Raw genomic sequence first — 27,144 nt, forward strand, 5'->3', positions numbered from 1 at the left:
GCAATGCACTGCTGAAATGGCCTGTTCAGAAGCTTTCAGATACTTTGTTTAGTACCAACAGGATCCCTTTGTGTTCTTTGTTAAGAACACAGTTGGGATATTGTAATAACATTGTAGGGTGACAGAGCCACACTTACCAAGGTGAGCATTGAGTAATGTATAGAATTATGGAATCAATATGTTGTAGATGTATGTTAATTATACTTAAAAAAAAAAACAGCTTGATTTTTTTTCTTACTCTTTTTGGATTTCACTTTTTCCATGATACGTTATTTAAATTTTTTTTTGAGTGGCAACAGCCTAGGTGGAGGATATAGGATAACTTAGACAATAGTAAAATAAAATGAAAATCGGTCTTGCTTCTTGAACTCAGAATGACCAACTGGCATTGACTTTATACCATGGTGGCTTGACCACGATGAAGTCAGCTTGCAAAACAAAGTGTATCCCAGTGATGAAGTCCCCACGCCTAGCCCAGAAAGCATAGCTTTCAGTCATGAAGGCTATCAGAAACATTTCCTAGTGCTATCAATTCACGTATTTTATGCTTGCGAATCACCCTGGTGTGATGTGGCATTAAGAGGGGCACCTTCTGATGTTTGGAATGTTTTAAGGTTAATAAAAAAAAAAAGCCTATCAGGCTGAGTCAGGAATTTAGGATTAAATAGCCTACATGGTAGTTAGGGTTTTCCACATTTTCTGGTGACGATAAGCCCTCTCTGGGCAGGAGCCAGCATTAACCATCTGGCTGATTGCCTCGTGTGTGTTTTGTGTACAGGGCTGAGCTCTGCTCTTTGTCTTGACCAAACGGTTTAGGGTGGCAGACGGATTCAATCAGGAGTGTGGTCAGAATGAGCACCCATGTGTTAGGGTGACTGATGCAGGCCTCCCTTTCTCCTCCTTCAACTTCTTCCTTATTTCTTTTATCAGACACTTCTCTTTGATTCTTGATTTAAGAAAACTCTGAAACTTTATATAGCGGAAGATTTCAAACCAGAACTGAAGTAGAGAGGATTGTGTAATGAGTCTCCCAAGTGCCTGTGTCTCCAAAAGATAAGGACTCTTTAAGAATACCATTGTTGCATCTAGAAAAGTGAGTAGTAATTGCTTACTGTCCTCAGCCAGTCAGTGTGTTCACTTACCTTGATTGTGCAGAAGAGAGTTTACCTATATACCAGAGAAGACGGTCTCTAGAAAGGCCTACCTGCAAGGGTGGCCCTGGGCTGCAGTCTGGAAGTTGGATTTCAGAACGGCTCCCCCCACCTGAACTGATAAGAGTGGCTGACCATGCCAAAGGGTGCAAACAATGTGCTTTATGTACCGAACACCTGCTTTCCTTCTGGGAGCCAGGGGGCACCTCCACGATCAGCTCCTTATGTAAATCCCTGGGCACTGAGTCTCTCATGAGCTTTCCCACTAGACAGCATTTCACATGTGTTGCTACAACTCGCTGGGGGATTAAGCGTGTCCCATGTGACTCCCCTGGGAGAGGACTCTGGAAGCTTGCGCTAGTTTCCTCCGGACTTCACTCCATTGTGCCTTTTCTCCTTGCTAGGGTTTTGCTTTGTATTAAAATGCTATAAAAATTATAGCCCGAGTATGACTAGCTGCGACCCCTCCTAGGGAGTCACCTAGAGGTGGGTGGTCTTTGGGGACCCTTGACATGTCTGTCTGTCTCTTTTAGAATGCTTTGTTCAGAATAAGGTTAACACGTTGCATTAATTGGTATGTCTTTTAAGCTCCTCTTTATCTTCTGGTGGTTGTAAACACAGTTTATGGTGGTTTAATGAAGCAGTGAAGGGTCAGGTTTTACAGTCAGATAGGAGTCAGATTATGGTCTGACTGCTTGTGGGCAGGTTACTTCACCTCCCTCCCCCATGGTTTCCCCATTTTAAAAATGGGATAATCTCCCCACCTTGAAGGCTTGTTGAGGATTCATTTATGTAATATATATGTGTAAATTAATGTATGTTGATTATCCAGCACATAGAATGTCTACAGGACATGTGAGCTGTGTTGTTTAAAGAAATGTTATAGTGGTATGGTTAAAAGTTTGGGTTCTTGAGCCAGTTTGCTTGGGTTTAAATTCTGATTCTGACCTTTTCTAGGTGGGTGACTTGGAGGGAGTTGCATAACTTCTCTGTGCCTCAGTTTCCTTTATTGTATGATGGGAATTATAATAGTCCTTAATTAAGAGAGCTTGTGATAACCCAGGTCGAGTTTAGAACAATGCCTGCTTAGTAAGCTGTTATTACTGTTGTTCTGCGGTTTGAGAATGTCTAATGAGAATGTCTAATGAGAATGAGAATGTCTAATGTCACATGTACATTCCATACTCAAGCCGAAACAAGGAGTCAGTGGGATGAGTAAGTTCCAAGTGTGAATTGGAGATTGTGGCTTGGGAATTTTGGCCAAGAGAGCTTGCTGAGATATTAACCCCTGTGTTGAATTTATTCCTTGCATGTAGGCAATGAAGATTACCAGGCCTCCCCCTGGGAGAGCAGGATGTGTGCTGAAGGATGTGTGCTGCCTGTGGCCATTGGTTTCTAAAGGGGAAAGGAGTGGGGTCCCTGTGCAGGCCTGGATTCTTTTCCCAAACTGCCCACTCAGGGAAGTCTCTCCCCTTCCATGGAATGGACCAGGAGGCTTGGAGCACTCTGCTATCTCTCCTACTTCCCCAGAGAAATTTGAGGGCCAAGACAGTCTTCGGTCTTCTGCACATGGGTCTGCACATTGTAGGTACTTGATGAACCTTTGTTGAATAAATGTAGTGTTTTAAGCAATAATTTTCTAGAAAATATCAAGCATATTCTGTGTTGGACTCTGAGAATGAGAAGCTGTGTCATTATGACTCCTTTGGGGCTGAAAGTTAGGGAGTGACTGTATTACCAGTCTTTATTTATTAAAAAACAGGAGAATGATATTTAGTGAGTTCTTGGGCCTTCTGTGAGCCGAGGGCACTAATAAGCGGAAACTACATCAATAAAATATTTTATCAGAGAAAGCCAACCTTACTCCTCCCAGGAAAATTTCTTCATTCATAGCTTAACTCCAGCCAAAAGATACAAAGAGCAAAGCCAAAATGGAATTTTACTTTGAGTCCCTACTTTTTTTTTTTTTTAATTTTTTTTTTTTTCAACGTTTATTTATTTTTGGGACAGAGAGAGACAGAGCATGAACGGGGGAGGGGCAGAGAGAGAGAGAGACACAGAATCGGAAACAGGCTCCAGGCTCCGAGCCATCAGCCCAGAGCCCGACGCGGGGCTCGAACTCACGGACCGCGAGATCGTGACCTGGCCAAAGTCGGACGCCCAACCGACTGCGCCACTCAGGCGCCCCTTGAGTCCCTACTTTTAATCATAGTGTCAGCTTTTAGCCAAGCCAAAGTACTTCTTTACCAGTTTCTGCAGCGGTTTTCATAACATTTGTCTGAAGGTGTTTGATCAGAATTTGAAGTTATGAATTCAGATTTTTCTTGTTTATTTCAGGGAGGGGAGACGCAGGGAGAGAGGTAAACTATTGTTGCTTCCTCCTCCTACTTAGGGATACTCTTTCTTGGCCATTTTGGATTGGCCCATAGTTTAATTTATTCACACGTTGAATCCACAAGCATTTTTTTGTGTACTTGTTGATAACAGCATCGTGTCGGGTATCAGGGATATAGATGTAAAACAAGTATACTCTCTAGAGAGGAAAAACAGTGAAGCAGACCGGCAGTTATAAGGATTTTGTTCAGCGGGGTACAAGAAGATGCCCTTGGCCCAGCTCAAGGGATGGTGTAGGGGTGAGAGCAGGAAGAGTGGTTTAGGAGAAGCGTGTATGAATATCAGGAATAATTGGCAGCCAGAAGGATGTAAACACCTGAACAGGTACAAAAGCTGCTTTTCCTGAGAGAGAGAGAGCTCTTAGAATTATCCAGCAATTAAAAGCTTTTCTGTCATTAAAATTTCTAGTTCTAAAGTGATCTGAGTTTAAAAACAACAACAACAACAACAACAACAACAACAACATAATGATAATAATAATCAGCAAGTTGGAAGAAATCTCTTTGCCCATCCTGCTTCTTATATGTAACAAGTAAACCTGGGCTCCAACATTGAAATCTGTGTAAAATCAGTCAAAGTCTCTGATCATACATACAGCATCACTCATTACATGGGAATAATAACATGTCTCTCACTGGATTATTGGAGGCTTAAGTGAGGTGACTTATGCAAAGGTAGCTGGGATAAAGCCTTGCATATGGCAGGTGCTCCAGAAATGGTGGTTATTAAGGGAAATTAGGAGTTCTGTACAGTTCTGTCAACTGCATTGATTCTCTGCCTTTCTTGATTAACTTTGGACTGGAAATGGCCACCCTCCATCCCATTAGCAGAGCAAGCTTAGAGCTTAGAGCTCTAAGCTTGTGATGTTGTTTCTGTTTAGTGTGTGTGAAGAAAGCTGTTAAAAATTAGGGCCTTTGATCTATTAGAGCAAGGAAGAGAGGCTGAGTGCTACATTTGTAACTTTGAAACCCAGGTTTCATATCTTAGCTTGATCGGTGTTGTGGTGGACATTCTTGCACAGGGTGGGAGGGAGGCCAAAACGCGGGAAAATTCTGCCATTCCTTCTTCCAAGTTTCCATGAGTCTGGGCCATCAGGGGAGACCATCTCATTCTTCAGTTCTTCACTCAGCCATTCATTCATCCACCTTACTATGCATGTACCTCCTCTGGGCATAGTTTTTATTCTTGAGCCTATCACTCTGACCTGGTTCACAGGAGGGGACATGTGATGTGGTTTTATCGCTTCCATGAGTGATGGAGGGATGTACGTGACACTGACCTGTTTACCTTTCCTTTTCCTGAGCTTCTTTGTATCTCCTGTCATACCTTCCTCCTTTATGCGATGTCCCCTCTATTTATAGTTTTAGATTTCCTTTAGTGCCATGTTTATATGTTGAAAAGAGCACAGGAAGGTGTGGACAAATTATTTGCTCAGATTCTTATTATTTTAATTGTGGTTCACCCCAAAGCTTTAAGTCAGTGGTTCTTAATCCTGGCTTCACTTAGGAATCACCTGGGGAGCTCAAAGCAATCCTGATGCCCAGGCCTCATCCGGACTAATTATATCAGAAATTTCTAGGTGGATGACCCAGCTGTCACTGCATTAAAAAGCTCCCCAGGTGGAGCGCCTGGGTGACTTAGTCGGTTGAGTGTCTGATTCTTGGTTTTAGCTCAGGTCATGATCCCATGATCCCAGGGTTGTGGGATCGAGCTCTGTGCTAAGCATGGAGCCTGCTTAAGGCTTAAGATTCTCTCCCTCTGCCCCTCTTCTCCACTCTCTCTAAGACAAAAACAAAAACAACAACTTTGCAGGTGATTCCAGTGACAGCCATAGTTGAAAATCAAGGTTTTAGGTTTCAACTAAAGGTGAACTTGTGCAATTTCTTCCTTCCTTTTTCTGATTCATTTTCTACTTTATTTTTTTTTAAGTTTACTTATTTATTTTGAGAGAGAGAGAGAGAGAGAGAGAGAGAGAGCGAGCATGCGTGAATGGGGGGGAGGGACAGAGAGAGAGAGAGGGAGAGAGAGAATCCCAAGCAGGCTCCGTGCTGTCAGCACAGAGTGGGGCTCGGTACCATGAATGATGAGATCATGACCTGAACACAGATCAAGAGTCAGATGCTTAACCGACTGAGCCACTGAGGTGCCCCTCAGTTTCTACTTTAAATTAATAATAATTATAAAAAGTATACAGTATCCATGTATTAGTACATGTGTATCTTCAAAAGAGAGTGTGGCACGATTGGGTGGTATCTGCTGATTAGACCCTTAAACGTTCTTATGTTTGGGAGAGTTTGCAGCTGGATGAGGAAGGGATAGGGTAAGAGAATCTGAATGGATGGCTGCACATGTGCCATGGTTGTTAGAAAAAGATACCTAAAATGCTTTGCTTTTGTTATCACAGCACGTTCACACAGCCAGTAAAACGTTAGCATGTGTGTGCCTTGTGTGGGGCCCTCATTTGGCACGAACTTAGCATTTTTAATCCATGCATTAACTCTAGGAGGTAGTTGTTTCTTGTCCATTTTACAGGTGAAAAGTTGAGACTCAGAAATAGTAAGTAATATGCTAGTACATACACAGAGCTGGAAGTTGGACCTAGTGCTCACAGTTCCTCCACGGTTCCATGTTGGCCTCTTCCTATTTCCATGTGAATAGAACTCCGGTGGGCAGGGGGGTATCCTAGTGTGTGTATGAGTCTTGTTTATTAATTCTGCAGATTCCAAGATCTCTCTTATTCAGTGCCTTTTCCCAAAGAGCTCATGGTATTTTTATAGTTTTTTAAGTGACCCCTCTCCTCCTCATATCCCCTTGTAGAGAAGAGACAGGTATTGAGTTTATTTTACTACTCAGAGCGGGCGTGTCTCGAGAGCAAAAGTTATCCACTCCATTTCAGGTTTGCGAAAATTCTGTGCATAGTGCTTTTCTGGGCACAGGAAGCTGGTATCGTGGACTTCCATCACTGGACCTTTTTGAGTTGTTCCCCTAGAATGGAGGTGGCTTAGCTCTGCTTCACCCACACATCTCCCCTGGTTTCCCAGAGGCCAGGGGAAGACATTGGAGAGACATTTGTCTCTGGTCAAGAGCAGAGTGTGTGACCATAAAGCAAGATGATGCTAAGAGCTGTGTAGGATCACTAATTAAAACATACTGCTGGTCCCGTCCCAGAGAAGGGACAGCTGAGGGGCTTCCAGTGTAACTGATATTGAAGAATTGGGTGGATTAAAATGAATTCTTAAAAAAAAATGTTTTTTTTAATGTTTCTTTTTGAGAGAGACAGAGACAGAATGTGAGTGGCTTAGGGGCAGAGACAGAATCTGAAGCAGGTTCCAGGCTCCGAGCTGTCAGCACAGAGCCTGACGCGGGGCTCGAACCCACGAACCGTGAGATTATGACCTGAGCTGAAGTTGGACGCCCAACCGACTGAACCACCCAGGCGCCCCTAAAATGAATTCTTTATTACAGTGAAATAACCTGTCCCATTTGAGGGACCTTTGACATCTTTAGCAAGTTAATACTATAATCCATCTTGACCATCAACAGTTTATTTTCAGTGACAATAAAAGCCATTGAATTTTTGAGGTTTTTTTTTTTGTTTGTTTGTTTTGGAATTGAAAAGAGATATTGGAGATAGCTGGTGTATGCTGCTTGAGAGAAATGAGTGCACCATACAGGATGACCCAGTTTCACATCTGTAGCAGTCTTAAGGCATCCGCAAGCATGAGCCAGCATGGCTTCTCTGGAGACCATCTTCTTACTATCACTTGGACATTCAGTGTTGAGCACATATGATCTCTTTAGGGGGGGTCCCCATCTGGGGGTTTCCAGCCCACTGGTGGCTGTATCTAGAGCAGGGGCCGAGCGAGGTGGCAGGCTAGTGAGCCTTCTTTCCACTCTTCAGAGCGGATTTCTTAGCAGATTGGGGTTGAGATTTTTCAAGGGTTTCCAAGACTGACCTATACATTTCAGGCAATGGCATATCTTGTAGTATTTCAGCAGTTCAGACAGGAAATTTAAAAAGAGCTGGAGCAGAAGGTATAAAAATTGGAAAGCGGTGTGCCCTCTGGCAGTGTAAATAATGGTTTGATTGTACTGAGTCTCTGCACACTTTTGTGTTCTTTTGTGTTTGTTCACTTTAGAAACCTGATGTCCTGACCACTGGGGCCGGTAATCCAATCGGAGACAAACTTAATGTTATTACAGCAGGGCCCCGGGGACCTCTTCTTGTTCAGGATGTGGTTTTCACTGATGAAATGGCTCACTTTGACCGGGAAAGAATTCCTGAGAGAGTCGTGCATGCTAAAGGCGCAGGTGAGAGCTATGTTTATTTGTTGTGAAAGGATTGTTTCATAATACCTGGGTTAAAAATTTACCTTTCACAGGGTTTGGGCTTCTTTAATAGAAGCAGCAAATCTCCATTCTTGGGAGAAAGGGAAAAAAATGTCCATCAGGAGAGGAGCTCGTAATAAAATGATGGTTATTTCTCTGGATTGAACGTTATATGTAAAATGCTTCATTTTACTAAAAACGAAAGTAATCTTCCTTTTCTTCCATTATGCACTTTAGTGAAGAAATAAAAATATGAAAATAGAGACATGGGCATTCTGGAATTGTAGCTAGATTTAGATGGAGCCCTAATTGGCTACATACTGGGAAGAATGGTGCAAAATGGAGGATAGTTGTGTTAGGGTGGTAGATTTCCGGTGATTTTTCCTTTTTGTCCAAAAGTTGTGAAAACTTTTATCTTGCTTTTATTACAGAAACAAAAGATAGGGTGCTGTTTAGAATAAAGCCAAAAACTCAATTGGACAAGCCAGCTTGATGGGAAGGAAGAAAAAATTTTTCTCCTAGCTGCTTGCTTGGACTCCCGGTTAGAACTTTCTAGTTTTTTTATTTTTTTCTTCCATCCCTCTCCAGCTTTTTCTGTGTGGCTTTTCCATCACGACTTTGGTATGCTGTTCAGTTTGTTGTTTGGCCTGTGGTGTCTTATTTGTGTTTATCCTATTCTTTCTTTCCCTGTGTTTTCTCCTCTTCTCCCTGTTCTTCTCGTCATCTCCTAGGTCCTACCTGTACTTCAAGGCCTCCTCAGGCCCTGTGTCCTTGGGTCAGCCTTGACTTGCTACTTCCACTCCCACTCGTCTCTTTTTCTTCTTGGCTCCAGCTGTGTAGCCCTTGGGTTACCGCTGAGTGGTAACAGGACTTTGCATTTTGTCCCCATTCATTTTGTGTTTGGCCATCTATCTCCCCTTCTCCCATCATCTCAGAAGCTCCCAGAAGGCCAGTGCCGAACCATCGGCTTCCCTTGTCACCTAGCTGCCTATTGGGGGCCCGGTGGTCTGTGATGGTCTCACGATGAGGGTTTCTGTGTCTCCTCATTAGGAGCTTTTGGCTACTTCGAGGTCACTCATGACATTACCAAATACTGCAAAGCAAAGGTGTTTGAGCATATTGGAAAGAGGACTCCCATTGCGGTTCGATTCTCCACTGTCGGTAAGTCCATCTGTTTGGGTGACTGGCACTGCGTAACTCAACCCTGTACCTTATTTTGGGCATTTATAACTTCATTTCAAGGAAAGCGTATTAGAAGGTAGAAAAAAAAAACACTTCTCCAAACGATACCAGGTTTTTACAGTGGAAAAATTGTTTCGAGCCATGCAGGAAGTTACTTTTAATTCTGTTTGTCGAGGTCTTAGGAAATCACACTTATGCAGAGGCCACCGCTGCTGCAATTCTGTGACATTTGGAAAGAACCTTCCCACAAGTGGTTGCCTCAGATGGAAATGTGGAGTAGGAAGCTTATTCAGTAACCACAACAGCCACCCTTTATTGGGAATTAACTCCGTGCCATTCATCGTTGGGCACTTTACAGACATTGTCTGTAATCTCATCTGTAGGATCTGCTTTGCAGGGTGGGGCTATTTCTATTTCCAGTGGTTAAGTGATTTTTTTCAGTAGCACGAGTAAGAATTAGATCTATCAACTACATCTTAATACACCACATGCATGAATAATTCCGTTTCTGTTTCAGTCTGTGTTTGTGCATTTTTAAAATACTGTGGATGCAAAAAATAAATGATGCTAAGAATAAGAATCTATATTTTAACTCAGTTTCTTAATATTAACCTCATAATTTTGACAACTCACTTATTCTCTTTGTTTACTACCTTAATCTTTACAATTATTTTCTTCCTTTATTTTAATTTAAAATTTAATTACCTGTTTGAACTATTTTATGTTAAGTGGGTAATCTTTTCAGCTTTTACAGTTATGTAAAACTCTCCTTTCTTCTTTTTTAATGTTTTTTATTTATTTTTGAGACAGAGAGAGACAGAGCATGAGCAGGGGAGGGGCAGAGAGAGGAAACACAGAATCTGAAGCAGGCTCCGGGCTCTGAGCTGTCTGCACAGAGCCCGACACCGGGCTCGAACTCACAAACCAGGAGATCATGACCTGAGCTGAAGTCGGACGCTCAACTGACTGAGCCACCCTGGCGCCCCAAAAACTCTCTCTCTTCTTAATATCAATTATTTTGTTTAATTTGGGGACTGAATTGGCTGGCAGGTGGTAGAAATAATGGCTCAGGCACTTAAGTGACTGATTTCCTTCTAGGAAGTGGGTTGGAAAGCATAGATCCTAATGTTTTTTTATGACCTTAGGCTTATGCCTCATTTTTCCCATTTGAACCTTCTAGCTGGAGAGTCGGGCTCAGCTGACACAGTTCGGGACCCTCGTGGGTTTGCAGTGAAATTTTACACAGAGGATGGTAATTGGGATCTTGTTGGAAATAACACTCCCATTTTTTTCATCAGGGATGCCATACTGGTAGGTGATAAAGTATCTTGCACTCTACAAATGTTTGTTGATTTAAATTGGTTTCAGACAATCTGTTTCGACTGTCCTTTGAGGAGAGGCCTTGGGAAAAGCAGAAAGAAGAGAATTTGGGTTGGTTGGATTGCCTTTTAAAGCACATTTTTCTGTATTTAGTATCTTTTTATGAGATCAAGTAACAATTACTGTTGGTCCTCAGTTTGGCATTTCAAGATTCACTGACTTAATGGGAATAGTCCAGTTTTCCATGTAATGGGACTATTCCCATTAAGGCCATGAATGAAAAGAGGCACTTTGTCCTGGGAACATGTAGAGGGTAAATTTTGTTTTAGGGTTTGGCAGTGTGAAATTCTGGGATTATACTATTCAGAATTATCATCCAACAATTATAGCAATTATATTGCTTACCTAACAATAGGCAATGTATAATGTAAGACACCATCACTCCGATAAACTTGATTTTTGGATTTTTGTCTCCTTTTCTGTTTAGTTTCCGTCCTTTATCCACAGTCAAAAGAGAAACCCTCAGACGCACCTGAAGGATCCGGACATGGTCTGGGACTTCTGGAGCCTGCGCCCTGAGTCTCTGCATCAGGTGGGGGCTCTCCTTTTTCACTGTATCAGAACATGTCACTGTTAATTGTGCCCCGTAGTGCCATTTCTCCAGTACTGGTTATCTCACTGCACTTGGTTTCTGACTTTCTTTTTGGGAGGCTTCCTCAGGTTGCTTGATCCTGAAGAGTTTTATAATCTGCATTTGTTCATCTTCCCTCATTCATAGGCCTTAAATGATCTAGAAACATTATCAATTGATATTTCCCAATACTAAGGATTAAAGCCTCTAGTATGAAGTAAAGCTCTTTGTATCAGGGAGAGAAGGGAAGAGTGGTACCAAACACGTTTACTGTTAAAATAGATTTTGAATAACAAGTTAGCTAGTTTTCAGATTTGCTTTTGCTTTTCTTTATAGAATTTTGAGCCATGAGGCTAATGATTTACATATCATTCTGCTTTAAAATTCTTGTTATTTTGTATAAACGATACTAATGATAACCTTTCCTGTGGGTACTTGGTTAGTGTGTCCCATGTCATTAAGAGATTTTTTTGGAAACTTAGGAATGTCTTAAGAATCTAGGATGTTTTGATTGAAACTGAAAAAATTTAGGCTTTATTTACTTTTCTGTTTCTTAGGTTTCTTTCTTGTTCAGTGATCGAGGGATTCCAGATGGACACAGGCACATGAATGGATATGGATCGCATACTTTCAAGCTGGTTAATGCGAGTGGAGAGGTAGTTTATTGCAAATTCCATTATAAGGTACGTGTTGCCTTTGGGGAAGAGGGGACAAAGCTCTCACCACCCATGTCTCCTTACTTCTCTTGAGGATTGGGCAGAGATCAAGGCCCTTTCCACCTTTCCCTTATGTCCACTCCGAAGGCTGGGAAGTATTGACTTAGCTGATCAGGACCATGACTCTTCTGTTGGCTATGCCCAAATGAACAGGTGTGCGCTGCCCTGTTAGGGGAACCGTGTGGGCTCTCTTTGGTCTCTTTCCATGTGGCCAGAGGGTAGGAACACACAGCTGCTGGCAACGGTCAAGCTCTCTTCTCCTTCTGGGGTCCTGGGAGAAATGTGTAAATATTTGGGAAAATACTCATTTCATGCTGGTTCTCTGGGTTAATGTTTCTGGTGCTGGCAGGTGCGTATCCATTCTCCCTGGAGAGGGAAGACCTAAGGTTTTGTTTTGGGCTCAAATGTAAGGAGATAATACAGGCCTTCATGCTATATGAAAGGAGATTTCTACCATGTTTAGCCTAGCTTTCTAGACTTCTTTGTTGGAGTTTAGAGTCAAGCCTTAGCAAACAGTGAAGTATTATGTTGCTTTGCCTTTCCTAGCGCAGAGTCATTGATTTGAGCATAGATACCTTTTGTGGTCCAGGAGGGGACAGTGGCAGAAATGGGGACTTCTTGTCTATAATACCAATCTCACCATTACTCTCAATGTCTGATACTATCTTTCCAGAAACATTTCTTCTAACTTTTTAACTCCTCCATCCATTTATTTAGCATGTATCAAGGGTATATTCTGAATAGGGAAAAAAGTAAAATCAGTTACAAATGTAAGAAAATAAAAATTCTGGTTTTTTTTCATTTACTTTCATACAATCATGTCGAATAACTTTCCTTCAGGGAAAGCTTTGAGAACATTTGAATTAATTGAAGTGTTTTAAAGGGCTCTTCTTTCTTACTATGATCTTGGCATTTGTTGCAATAAGCAGTATTCTCAGGGAACTCTAGAAGGTTATTTAAAGAATCTCTGGTTGCCTAAGAACATGTTTCCAAATACTACTGCTAAAATAAGCACAAACAGAAGTGGACTGAGGACAAATGCAGTCTCCCTCTTAATGGTATCTGTCCCAAGACCTGTTATTTCCTTCTGTCCTGTTTTAATCTTTATCTGAACAACTTATGTATGTATATCAAACAGGAAAACTGTCTCCCCTCTTTATACTTATAACTTGGATCTATAATCTTTGGCAAGGAACAGTTTTTTTTTTTTTTTTCCAACATTTATTTATTTTTGGGACAGAGAGAGACAGAGCATGAACGGGGGAGGGGCAGAGAGAGAGGGAGACACAGAATTGGAAACAGGCTCCAGGCTCTGAGCCATCAGCCCAGAGCCCGACGCGGGGCTCAAACTCACGGACCGCAAGATCGTGACCTGGCTGAAGTCGGACGCTTAACCGACTGCGCCACCCAGGCGCCCCGGCAAGGAAGAGTTTTAAGAAACAGTTGCCCTGCGGGCTTGTAAGTGCCAAGAGGAGAGGGGTAGTGTCACTGGGAGCCAGACTAAGTGATTGTGTCTGGTGCACCGGCATGGTGGTGGCTTTGTAATTGGACCAGTCTGAATTCAACTCTTCCCTCTTCTAGATAACTGTGACTTGGTCTACTATTATTGAAAGTTCTCTGTGCTCCAGCTTTGTCACTCTAAAATTGGCATAATCATAGCAACTGTCCATGATCCTGCAAGGATTGGGTTGCTTATGGGTCTCTTCAGCAGAGGGCCCTGGGATAGCCTGAGACCTACTTGGATGTATCAGTCTGGATTATTCTGACCTATGGTTAGTCTTTTTTGAGCCCAAGGGAATTCAATTAAAATCAGAAAAGTATTGCAATATTATTGCACAATTTAATGGATTCGCTCTCTGGGTGATCTGCAGATGGTGACCTCCAGTTTTAAATCTGGAAGGTGATTGTACTTCTGGTCTGATAGTAAGAAGAGTTCAGGTCTTGCCACTGGTTAGCGAGACTTGAGATTTCTGTGATAGAAAGAGTTTCAGAGTTCACTTTGCTGAGATCTTTCGAAGCTTGGCTTGTGGGGATCTTCAGAATAAGATATAGGTGGAAATCTGTTGAAGAGCAGTATGGTGTGATAATAGGAACACCGGTGACAGTGACTAACTTATTTGGGTTTTAATGGCTTGCTTGGGAAGTCAGAATACTAATTTTGCCTACTCATAGTCAGAATTGGTTCAGAGTGGCTCTACTGAAGTTCTTTTCAGCTGTATGAACTATGATTCTATGATTTCTTTTAAAAAAAGGAAGACAGTAGAGGTGGAGGGATGCTAGCTGAGCATAATCTCAGTAATTTATTTGAGCTATTATAAAACAGGGAGTTAAAAATTACTTCATGAAAAAAGATAGTCCTTTTATTAATTTTTTGCTCATTTAAAAATATTTTTTGCTCTTTTTTCTGATTTGAAAAGTAATATGAGTATAACAATTGAAATAATAGCCACCTGGAAAACAATTTTGATGTTCCTCAAGAAATCAAACATACAATTACCATATTACCTGGAAACTTTATTTTGAGATATGTACTCAAAAAAATCTACTGAATTGGACACTTTAAAATGGTTAAAGTGGTACATTTTATGTTATGTATATGTTACACCAAAAAGTTTTTGGCTTTTCTGAAGACAGTGTCATGGCATTCTGATTATGGGTGACACGTTGAAAATCAACTATATGTTAAGAGTTAAATTAAAAAAATAAAGGGTACAGAAAGGGAAAGAGAGGACTAATTTTAAATATGAAATGCACCTACAGAATCCCTGCACATTTAAAAGAATGAGGATAACCAAGTGGAATTTCTTGTTGATAAATTCATATTTGGATCAGAGTTGAAGAGTGGAATTGTCACAAGGAAGGTCCAGTGTTTGTGTAGCATCGCTCATCCTCCTCAGTGCATAACTGATTAAAGTTCCGTAACTTTGCCAGTACATTTCAGCATGAGCTTCTTTCTCTGATTCTGCAGACTGACCAGGGCATCAAAAACCTTTCTGTTGAAGACGCAGCACGACTTTCCCAGGAAGATCCTGACTATGGCCTCCGGGACCTTTTCAATGCCATCGCCACAGGCAACTACCCCTCCTGGACTTTTTACATCCAGGTCATGACGTTCAGTGAGGCAGAAACCTTTCCATTTAATCCATTTGATGTCACCAAGGTGAGTCTGTTGACAACCAAATTGTTTTCTTTTTTAAGTCTCTTTGTGTCTAATTTTACAGATTCCAGTCAAGCATTCATAATGATAGAGAAGTCATGTACAAAATGGCAGTGGTGCCTCTTTGGATTTTGCTAATCTGTGCATCACACTTCTAGTTCCTGTTTGCTGAGTTCATTGAGTTCTTCTAGGTGGCTTGATCTATCGTTATTAGCAGGGAACAGATCTTGAAAAGCTGATGTACTTGTGCCCAGGGAAGATGTCAATATTTACCATTAACTGTTGTGAAAGATTCAACCAATGTACTCAGTTGAAGTTCTTTTCATTTTATTGGATTAAAAAAATCACTATTTTCACTTATTATCGTGGGCTTCATTATATTAGTTTCCTGTAGTTGGTTGTCTGGTAATTGTGAATATGACATTTATTTTTAGGTTTGGCCTCACAGCGACTACCCTCTTATCCCAGTTGGTAAACTGGTTTTAAACCGGAATCCAGTGAATTACTTCGCTGAGGTTGAACAGATGGCATTTGACCCAAGCAACATGCCACCTGGAATTGAGCCCAGCCCTGACAAAATGCTTCAGGTAAACCTGGTGGATTGAGATGTTCAGAGGCAGGAGCACACACATATGCGTGCGTGGGCACCCCCCCCCCCCCCCCCCCACACACACACAGACACACACACACTGTGTAATTTGGCCTGACTTTTGTATGAAGAATTAACCAAAACATCACTTAAATTTTCATCTAGGTCCTTAGTTTCCTCAGTTCCTGTGGGTCTGACTGAAGCATTCGTAGATTATAGTATTACAGTATAAAGCAAATTTCATAGTAAAGTCTTTCAGTATGTTAAGACTTTGACATTTAGTCTCTTAGTTTAAAAGAAGTTACATTAGAAAAACCTCAGCTATCCATAGAGTAAAGAAAGCACTCTTTGTTCAGTCTGTAATTGATGGGAGGGAATATTATTAATTGATTATAACACCTTGGTCAGTATAACTTGATTCATTTCCTCTTCCATGGTGATGCTTGAATTTTTCCATCTGTAAAAGGAGACAGGAGATGGTTTTTATGAACTAAATGTCTGTTGCCACTGATTGAAGGCAGTGGGTTAATTTAACCATTTGTCTCAGTAATGTTCCTACTCATTCACTATTTTTTTTTAAATCACTTTCCATTATGCTCTTTCAAGAGTAGAAAGAGTAGGGGAGCCTGGGTGGCTCATTTGGTTAAGCGTCCGACTCTTGATTTCGACACCTATCATTATGTCTAGGTTCATGGGATTGAACCCAAGGTCAGGCTCTGCCCTGACAGCTCAGAACCTGCTTGGGATTCGCTCTCTCCCTGTCTCTATGCCTCTTCCATCCCCCCGTCCAAAGTAAATAAACATAAAAAAAAGAGTAGAAATAGGGAAAAATATTTTTGGGGGGCCAGAAGTCAGTAGGAAAATAATTGGTTTAATAATTAGTGAGTAAATCAATCTCTTGTGTTTTTTTGGACTCTGACCATGATACAGGGGTTAAAGATCATTACCCCAGATCAGACCATAGTGACAGATGGATGCTTCTTTTTTTTAAAAAATTTTTTTTTTAAATTTTTTTTTCAACGTTTATTTATTTTTGGGACAGAGAGAGACAGAGCTTGAACGGGGGAGGGGCAGAGAGAGAGGGAGACACAGAAGCGGAAACAGGCTCCAGGCTCTGAGCCATCAGCCCAGAGCCTGACGCGGGGCTCAAACTCACGGACCGCGAGATCGTGACCTGGCTGAAGTCGGACGCTTAACCGACTGCACCACCCAGGCGCCCCCGGATGGTTCTTATATAAGTGTCCAAGTCCAGTTCAGGAGTCACTGTCCATGGAGACAAGCTAAGGTGCCCTGTATTTTTTTTTTTTAATAGAACCTTGTTTGATTTGACATTGGGAACATTTGGGACTTTTATAGAAAATAAGTTTTTGTTCGTTTTCAGTTCAATTTAACTACTATAAATTGAATACCTCTGTGTGTGGCAAACTATCCTGGCTGCTATAACAGATATAAAGACTGAAAATAACTATAATATAAAGCAGAAGGCCCCGTGAATCAGGAGAAATCTTGTCTGTTAGGAGGATGATCACAGAGTTTTGAGAATGAGCTATCATTTGAGATAGCTTTTGAAGAATGGATAGGATTTCAGTTTTCAACAGAGATGAAATGGGGCAGGAGAGAGACCTGAGTATAGATACAATGGTGGACTGTATTTAAACTGTAAGCAGTCACTTTTTCCTGAAGTAGAAGACGTAGGATTGGGTACATGGAACATACGTCAGAGGGGACTTCAGTGCTTAAGTAGAAGTTTGTACAGTTAGACCTTTTAGGAAAAGAAGGTTTCTTCCGTTTTGAGAAATGTGATCTGTGATCAAGTAGCATCGCTCCAGTTGGTGACAGAACAAGAGAGAAGTGAAGGTTAGGGAGGAGAGAAGAAAGGCCAAGCAGAGTGCAGAGGATAGGCAGAAGTGCCTGTGTTGAAAATGGAAAGGAAAGGAAGCCAAGACAGCATGACCCTGGGCTCTCAACCTCCCCGCCTGGAGTTGGAAGGCGGCTGGACCGTGTGAAGGAGGTTAATGGGATTTGTCAAGGCATGAACTTGGCACGGGTAGAGCCAAGACTACATAGCCTTGGTATTGAGGAAACAGGGTGAGGAGCAAATGTCATCAAAATTCTTTTCACAGTCCGTGTCACCATGGGTCTCTGGGACCACAGTGAGACATGGAGACGGTTAACAACACCGAGTCATACAATTAGAAGAGCACCGAAGCATTGGGTGGAGGCCTAGGCCCAGGGGAAAGGACCACAGATCAAATACATGTTCTCTGCAACAAGAAAAAATAAATGTCTAAGCCATTTCATTGAAACTGTTGGGAAGAGAGTCCTGAGAAAAGATGATAAATGCAAACCATGCAATTATATGGGTGAATTGAATTATATGAATGAATCATATAATTTCTATCAGCATTGTGGTTGTGGCAAACATGTATTTTATATTCAATGTGCTGTCTTTACAGTTTTTAAAAGTGTGTTTAGAAAGTGAAAGGGCTTTATGGAGTGGGCGCAGTCAAGATATCAGTCCCTAGCCCGGTTTTTCCACAACTTCTCAAGTCATTGGCTGTGAGTTCTAATGCCTTGGAGCATGTGAGGAGACATGTAGGGAAGAACCGTGATACTCGTTTAGCCACTTGGTGACCAGTGAGGAAAGGTTTAAAGTAGGTAAGTAACGTAATCGGTGTGGGGCCTTAGGCCCATTCTTGTGGCGGGAGTGTGTAGGACGATACTGTCGGAGGAGGGGCGGGAAGCGGAGAGCCCGTGAGAACTTTGAAATTACTCCAACGGGAGCTGAGGAGTGTCCGAGAGTGGTAGTGGTTGTATGGTAATGGACAGTGGGTTCAGTTACCTTTCAGCAAGGTCACGTTAATAAATTTTCAAGGGTCGTCCAAAGTGGTAAGCCAGATCACCGTGAAAAGGACACAGATTCCAGTTAGTTGCCTACGATGTGATACATCTCTGAGAGTAGGAAGTAATATAAGACAGGACGCTAACTTGTTATTTGAGAAAACAAAGGAGTTCTTACCTAGAACAGGTGTGAAAATCTGGAGTTGTTTCGCTGTGTGACGTGGAAGATTAAGAGCTGTTCAGTTAGGGAGAACTCATTTCATAAGGGAAGAAACTTTGCTGTCTTCAGGGGATAGTAGGCAGCGTTTTGTGGTAACCCGGTACAGAGTGCTTTGTGCTACAAAGTTGAGAATGAAGTTTATAGACCCTTCTGTTTTGTTTGTTACTGCACAGCACCAATGCCTGTTTCATTTATAACTGTAGGGCCGCCTTTTTGCCTATCCTGACACCCACCGCCACCGCCTGGGACCCAACTATCTTCAGATACCTGTGAACTGTCCTTTCCGTGCTCGAGTGGCCAACTACCAGCGTGACGGCCCCATGTGCATGGTCGACAATCAGGGTACGCCTAAGACATTCGGCTCGCCCAGGGAGGGCAGAGGGCCCTGCTGAGCGGGGAGAGGGCAGGGGACGCCATGCCAGGCCAGCGGTTTGCCGTGTCCTGCTCTGTGGAGAAGACCCAGGGGACCTTCTCCTCTATGAAGCAAGGAAAGTTTATCTGTATACTTTATCCGATAGGTTTTATTGACAGTTCCCATCTCACATTTTTACTTGCTGTCCATCTGATAGTGAAAGGCAGGGAGGAAAATCCTTCACACACTGGCCGTTGTCGAGTAGCATTCAATTTAGGGGTTAGGTTTTAGGGACTTCACAAAGTAGATAGTTTCTTAAATCGCTAGGACTTAGACTCTTGGAAGTGCAACAGCCAAGAGTTCCTGTTTCTTGTTCCTCTTTGCACTTTGCCGGGGCTGAGGAGGAGCAAATGTAGCTGGAGTTCAGAGGGGATGGGGCAGGTGAGGTAAGGGAGACAGAGTAAATCAAGGCATTCTTCCCTTTTCACTAAGGGCATGTAGTTGAATTCATGTAAATCAACTGGTGAGATGAGACTGTAGTGCATCATTTTGTTTTTTGGAACTCATTTTTCAAATTTACGATTTTTTTCTTTTGACTTCTGTTTTTGGTGCCATGTACCAGCAGCCTCTATTTGTGATAACATGTTCTAATTAGAGACTGTTTAATTAATGTTTTTTTCCTTTTAATATTTTCTAGCTTAATATAGATTTTAATTTTCTTTTTGTTTTCTATTTAGGACACATTTATTTTAGTAATAGGCTGCTTACATTGATCCCTTTAGAAATTTTACTGCTGATTTATATTTATATCTATGGCTATAGATGTCTATATTCAAAGATGACTTTTCTATGATAATAGTAATACATGTGCCCTAAAGAAAATTTAGAAAACATAAGGGAAAGAAGAGAAGGGAGAAGAAAAACCCACTTACAGCCCCAGCCCTCAGAGACCACAACTGTTGCATTTTGCTGTATTTCTTGCTGTATTTTTTTCTGTGACTATTTTTTATATACTTAAGATTATTTTGTTTACATGATTTTGTGACTTGCATTTGTTATCATCATGACTAAGCCTTTTCTATGTATTTAACAAGTTTATTTACTCACTAACTGATTATATTAGGTGTTTGCAATACTTCTGCTTTCTGAGGTTTATAGGGCTAACGGGGTGTGTTATTACCCAAAGTAATTGTTACTTCCTTGTATCTGTCTTCTGTACTTTTATTCTAAAGTGATTTTTTTTCTTTCATATTCCTCAGTCCTTCTGTTATTGAGACTACCTGTATCAGAGAGGTTCATGTAGATTTCAGAACTTCATTAATTAGTACCTGTTTCATGTTTATCATTCTTGTTTACCATTATAGTGGCATATGTATGAAAAAACTACTTAAGGCTACATTTTGACACACCGTTTGCCCAGTTTTAAAAGCCAAGCATTTGGGTTGTGCTCTTGAGTTTTGATGAAAGAGCTTAATTGTTCCCAGTAGTCAAAGACTTGAAGACAACTCCTACTTTGAGTAAAGGTCGGAACTTATTTGGAAATAGAATTTTAAAATTACCCAAATAGGCACATTTCAAAGAGCTGATTCTAAATGCAGAAGACCACTGTAGTGGCTGGTTGTTGGAGCACAACACCTTTGATATAGATGAAGCTCACCTAGAATGACTTCCAAGGCCTAGTAATTGGGCTCCGTAATAGTATGGTGCCTTCCTTCTTCCTACGTGCACTTGGTACCTTGATCAGTGTCATGTACAGGTGCATCTTGATTATGATTATTCACTCTGGATAATCTGTTCTGGCAGTGAGCTGGTTAAAGTTCCAAGCTCAGACTGGTTTGTTCAGAACACTTACTATGTTTCTAGGCCACTCCTATTTAGGCAGCATGTGCTCAGGTAACTCAAGCTTCGGCTAATACCGGTCAAAGCAGGTAGGAAAGTAAATATGCCAAAATGAAAAAGAAAAGCCTTTTCATTTATTCCAGAAGTTGTAAAATAGGCTTTGATTGCATTTTATCCTTATTTTTTCTAGAAGTCTAGATAAATGAGTGCTGACATGCCTGAAATACCAAATTTTTTTGAAAACCCTTTTTTATTCATCTGTGGAGGGAAGCGAAAGTGAAGCTAGAGCTGAATAAAGTCATAGTCAATAAAGGAAAGAGACTTCGAGAATCTTAAAAGCCTTAAAGGAAGGGTGAAGGAGAGCTCTGGAATGGGAATTGGGAAGATGGTGTGTGCTACAGTGGAAGGCACAAAAAAGACCCCCAACACCAGCTCTGCCACTAATTACCACGTGACCATGCAACAGGCAGTTAACAGCTCAGGGCTCCGTTTACGTGTCTGTAGATTGAAGGAGCAGAGCAACTTTCAGTTGCTCCCAAGAATTCTGTGATTTGGTGTTTGAATTGAGCTCAAGCCCAAATGCAACTCTCAGATTTGAAATGTGTCTTTGGGTCTCTTCTTCTGTGGGGGCCAGATCAAACCTGTATGAATATATTCGTACTGGTAAGCACCAGAGGATTTTAAAGGTCAGATCCCTTGAAGTGTTCAAGCAACCTTGAGATCTCTTCAGCAAGACCCAGAGTGGGCCCGCCCATGTGAGAGCATTTGGAAGCTGGCATTGTTCTTTAAGAATCTGAGTCCTGCCTGTAGCTAAACAGAAGACCTTAAAAATAATAGGTACATGGCATGCACGTGTATTGTATGTGTATATACGCAGGCATGTGTGTGTACATGTGTATATGTAATTGCCACTTGAATTATATCTTATCACGTTGACTGTTTTCAGACTTACTTCAGTTTTCATCTCCCTAAGTGAATCCGTATGGTTTTTTTTTTTTTTGAAGGTGGTGCTCCAAATTATTACCCCAATAGCTTTAGTGCCCCCCAAGAACAGCGCTGTGCCATCGAACATAGCAGCCGGTGTTCTCCGGATGTGCAGCGCTTCAACAGTGCCAATGAAGACAATGTCACTCAGGTAATGACTCCTTTGTCAGCTGTGAGAGGCATTAGATCAGTTTCTTGTTAGTGTCTGCATATTTCCCCCTCCTAAAGTATCTAATATGTCTTAAACTGAATTCATTGAAGACATCCATAATCATAAATCAGTCCCTTTATTAGATGGAGTTGGAGAGCTGTGTTGCTATGCTCTTTCAGTACAAGGTATGGAGACTCATTTCAGCTCCCCCAAATTTTATTGAAGGGGTTATAGGTGGGGGCCATTGGGGAAGCAGTGACACATAAGAATGTAAGAGATGGGCAAATAAAGCAAATAAGTACAACCACATCTAAGAAGATGGGCAGGACAGCCTAGATTTAAGGGGCTGGAACTTGATTCACAATAGCCTAGCTCTAGGAGCCTCGGTAGCAAAAGTATGCATGTTTCCACCATAGGGCACCCTGTTCATGTTACTCCACTGCTTTCCACCTGTTGTCTTCTGTTTTCTAGAACTGATTTCTTATTCTTACCATGTCCTCCCGAGTTTCTCCTCACCACCTCATAGCTTCTGTTCTAACATTGCACTGACCATGGCCTAACCTTCTTTATGGCTTCTTTCTCCATGTATCACTTTTTTTTTTTTTTTTTTTTTACCATTTCTCTCTCTCTCTCTCTCTCTCTCTGTCTCTCAATATTTATATATCAGTTTCTGGAGAGAGGAAGTCTGATTGATTTGACTGATCTTTTCACTTCAGGTTGCATCATTGGCCTTTGGCCAGCCTATGGTTGACTGCCCTTGGTCAAGTACCCACCCTCTTTGCAATCCCCTGTGGCTGCCTAAGAGCTGTTCTCTCTGTGGATTCACTGCAAGAGACCCTTTGACTTTATAGAGCAGCCTCCTCATTAACGTGCCCAGTACAACTTATACCTCACACAAGAGAAGAATGAAATTAAAGAGTCTAGTTGCCTTAAGAGCTCTGTTTGGGTAGCTGGTGTTAAACTTAGTGTATAAACTTAGAATAGGACCTATATCTAGTTTCTCAGTTTATAAATGTGGGTTCCAAGTAAAAGATATTGAAATACATGAATTTATTCACTGTGGAGATACCTCTATGTATCTAGTATACATAGATATGTGTATATAATAAAGAAATTACTTTATAGTAGGATATAAGCCACATTTAGATGAAGTTAAACACCTTCTAAAAGCCTTTTGTGGTAACTGCATTATTCTTGGTGAGGCAATATGTTACCACGTATATTATAATACAATCTCTGCCTCTCAAAGAATTTTGCCTGCATGAGGCCTATTCCAGTATTAAACTAGCTAATACAATGTCTGCAAAAATTAATTTAGATAGTAAGTGGCTTCTAGAGTGAGAGAATATATTTGCATTTCCTCTAACTAAAGACTCATGTCCAGAATATGTAAAGAACTTCTACAGAGCAGTGAGAAAAAGACAAATGAATCGAAAATGGGCAAAGACTTGAATAGGTACTTCACAAAAGAGGATATCCAAATGACTGAAAAACATACAAAAGGTGGTTTATCTCAGTAGTCATCAGGGATATGCAAAATGAAACCACAAAGAGATAGCACTACATATGCTCCAGGATGTCTAGAATTAAAACGACTGCCCATTCCAAGTGTTGAGAGAACGAGAAACAACTCTAACTCTCCTGTGAGTGTAAATTAGTCCAGCTGTTTCAGAGAACTGTGTATCAGGATCCATTAAAGCTAAACACGTGTGGGTCTTTTCACCTAGTAAAGTACACTCTTGTGTGGGAACCCAATAGAAATGTGTACCTATGAGCACCTGAAGAAACGTACAGGACTGTTCATGTCACCAAATGTTCAACAAGAGCTTGGATAAGCACATTTGGCAAAACACAGTTAAAATATTAGAAGGCGGGGCACCCGGGTGACTCAGTCAGTTGAGCATCTGACTTTGGCTCAGGTCATGATCTCACGGTTCGTGGGTTCGAACACTGGGTCCAGCTCTGTATTAACAGCTCGGAGCCTGGAGCCTGCTTCACATTCTGTCTCCCTTTCTCTCTGCCCCTCTCCTGCTTGCACTCTGTCTCTCTTTCTCTCTCAAAAATAAACATTAAAAAATTCAAAATATATAAATAAAATATTAGCAGTCAAAAGAACTGCCTTTCGGGAGGCAGTTGGAGGGGAAAGAAAGTGACTGGGAAAAGGGACTACAGTGGGCAGATTTCTGAGTGTGAAGGATCTGGGTGGTAGTTACATAGTGTGTTCACTTACCAATCATTGAACCTCACACTTATGGTTGGTGCCCTCTACTATAGGCCTATTATACTTCAATTAATAAGCTTACTAAAGAAAAAAAATCATTCTCTCACTTTGTATAGATTAGTAAAAATACCAGTTTTCTGGGGGCACCTGGGTGGCTCAGTTGGTTAAGCGTCTGATTTTGGCTCAGGTTATCATCTCGTGGTTCACGAGTTTGAGCCTCATGTTGGGCTCTGTGCTGACAGCTCATAGCCTGGAGCCAGCTTTGGATTCTGTGTCTCTCCCTCTGCCCCTCCCCTGCTCATGCTATGTCTCTCTTTCTCTCTCAAAGATGAATAAACATTAAAAAAAATGTTTAAAAAAATGTTTAAAGGGAATTTGGTCAAAGGTCTGTGGTTAAAGTGTTGGAGCTGATAAAGCTGTTCAGAATCCTTATCTGGCTAATAAATTAGAACAGCCGTCCCGTGTGTGGAGTCCGTGCCACCTGTAGTGAGCAACTGTCGATGGTGGTTGCGAGCCAGGTGTAAGAACATGCAGATCACAGCACCCTGGAGACTTCTTCAGTTTGACTTCCAAGTCCCAGCCTGCCTTTGACCTGAGTGGTGTGAATGCTGAAGCCAGGCTTAGATGGTAAGGGTTACATACTGTTTACATTGCAGTCGTCTTGTCCGCACGATGAGATAGGGGTGCTGTTCATCTCTATTTGTACATGTACTTTTTAAAAAACTTCTTGGAGCTAGACCAGCCAGATCCTAGGCAAACAAGTTTTTTGTATGGCTTTTATTCGGTGGTGTGTTGATAAATATTAGCAGTTGTGTGCGGGGCGGGCAGGGGAAACCCTGGTTTATAGTGCTTGTCAATTTTCTTGATGAAGATATTCCCTGGAGCTGATTTTAAGCTAGCAACATGGTGTCACTGAATCTGTGGCATTGGGATATGATGTTCAGTATTTCCACTGTAGAGATACAGCAGACACAAATAACCTCAGGAACATAGGTTACATGTATTAATTGGGAAATCATACATTTTGGGAGTTTATTATTTTTAAAATTTTTTTTAATGTTTATTTTTGAGAGAAAGAGAGAGAGAGAGACAGAGTGCAAGGAGGGGAGGAGCAGAGAGAGAGGGAGACACAGAATTGGAAGCAGGCTCCCAGCTCTGAGCTGTCAGCACAGAGCCCAGTGCGGGGCTTGAACCCATGAACCGTGGGCTCATGACCTGAGCCGAAGTCGGACACTCAACCGACTGAGCCACCCAGGAACCCAGGAGTTTATTATCCTTGTTTGTAATATAATTTATTTAATTGTAAGTTTATGTAATTGAATTTTTAATAACGGCTATGGTGAACAGGTCACAAAATTTGTAAAAAGATGACAGTATGCCCTCATGAGCAAGCGGGCTCCAGCATACTACTGAAATTGCAGGACCAGATTCCTTTCAGTTTGATGGTGATTGATGGGACACAGGATGCCTTACTTCTACTCATCACACATAGACATGCTAGATTTAAAATTTTTTTAAAAAGTAGTTGAGCTGACAAGCAAAATTAAATCTCTAGGAATAACAACAGTGTGTGAACATTGAAGGTATATATATTACGGTGTGTAACCAGACCCTATTTATGACTTAAGGGGGTAGGAGTTTAGGCTTCAGGCTCCTTGCGTTGCAGAGAGCTAGAATTGGGCTCTTGACATGGTGAGAGCCAGGAACCGCCAGGAACAAACTATCCACCAGACTGAGGCTGCAGCTTGTGGCATGTGGGCCCTAGATTTCCTGAGAAACTGGGGGTCCCACTCTTCTGCTCCTCTCCTCTCAGGTGAGGTCTCTGTATTCTTGTTCCACTTAGAACCATAAAGAAGCCCTGAAGTGAGAGACAGTGGGTCAGTGAACCCTGCTAGGCTTCTGCAGAGATGGTGAAAATATCACAAGACACCTTCATAACTTGGATACAGTTGGTTGTGCAGAAAACTCCTGTTGGACACGAGTCACAGGGAATAATTACAGTACATATAGGGAAATCCATTGCCCTGAGAAATTGCACATGCAATAGATGGAAAAATCCTGTACATTATAGAATAATCTAAAAGGGCTTTAAAATAAGCATGTACACAGTATTCAAGGAGATACAGAAAGGAATATGATTTACAAGATAAGAATAGGATGTGAGGAAACAAAAACAAATAGATTTAAGAAAGATCCAAATAGATATTTTTAGAATCAAAAAGTACAATTTTTCAAATAAGAATTTAATGGATATGGGGACTCAGTGGATGATTAAGCAATATGTTAGATATAGCTAAAGAGAGAATTAGTGAATTGAGGGAGAGATCTGAGAAAATCCCCATAATGCAGTACTGTGATTGGATTGTCTTCTTATCAAAAGTCAGATTTTTAAACTTTGGTATCAAACGTAAACTTTGCTCCAATTTTTAAACAATGTTTTTATGGCTTGATATTTGATAACATATTTAGAAAAGCTATGAACATTTTGACATTTTATGAATTTGATATTTTGGATAATGGGATTTTTTTAACTTTATAAACATTAATATAAAGTGCATAGAACAGTGCCTGGTACATTATAGGTACTCAATAAATAAGTATCGGTTGATTGAATGAATGAAATAGTAGAATAAAATCATAGCTATTACCTTGAAATGGTTGATTTCAGAAATGAACAAAGTCCATTAGGGCTCCTATACCAATACTAAGCTCCAATTTTCCATTTTAATCTATTGATACTAATTTTAGAGGTGAGCTCAATAATATAAACAAAATATCATTACTAACATGTATCTTCATAAAATTTTTTTTTCATTTTATTTATTTTAGAGAGAGGGAGTGCAAGGAGGGGCAGAGAGAGAGGGAGAGAGAGAGGCCCAAGCAGGCTACACACTCAGTGTGGAGCCCAATGCGGGGCTCGATCCCATGACTCTGAGATCACAACCTGAGCTGAAATCAAGAGTCGGGCTCTCAACTGACTGAGCCACCCAGGCACCCTGTGTCTTCTCCAAGAAAGCTTGGCTTCCGAAAAACTAAGGATATATATTAATGAATTAGAGTTTTTTTC

General features: G+C 41.3%; 1 protein-coding gene across 1 annotated transcript in view; it reads left to right on the top strand.

Moving 5' to 3' along the window:
* The window catches only part of CAT (catalase), a 36,997-nt gene that overhangs the window by 6,142 nt on the left and 3,711 nt on the right, over positions 1-27,144 (top strand). The window contains exons 2-10 of the mRNA XM_003993157.5: positions 7,685-7,856; positions 8,925-9,035; positions 10,237-10,367; positions 10,864-10,968; positions 11,565-11,690; positions 14,692-14,883; positions 15,315-15,467; positions 18,734-18,872; positions 21,726-21,856. Of these exons, the coding sequence (XP_003993206.1) occupies positions 7,685-7,856; positions 8,925-9,035; positions 10,237-10,367; positions 10,864-10,968; positions 11,565-11,690; positions 14,692-14,883; positions 15,315-15,467; positions 18,734-18,872; positions 21,726-21,856 (1,260 nt within the window). The remainder of the gene's footprint in view (positions 1-7,684; positions 7,857-8,924; positions 9,036-10,236; positions 10,368-10,863; positions 10,969-11,564; positions 11,691-14,691; positions 14,884-15,314; positions 15,468-18,733; positions 18,873-21,725; positions 21,857-27,144) is intronic.

Source organism: Felis catus, chromosome D1, assembly GCF_018350175.1.
Source record: "Felis catus isolate Fca126 chromosome D1, F.catus_Fca126_mat1.0, whole genome shotgun sequence".
Taxonomy (NCBI): Eukaryota; Metazoa; Chordata; class Mammalia; order Carnivora; family Felidae; genus Felis; species Felis catus.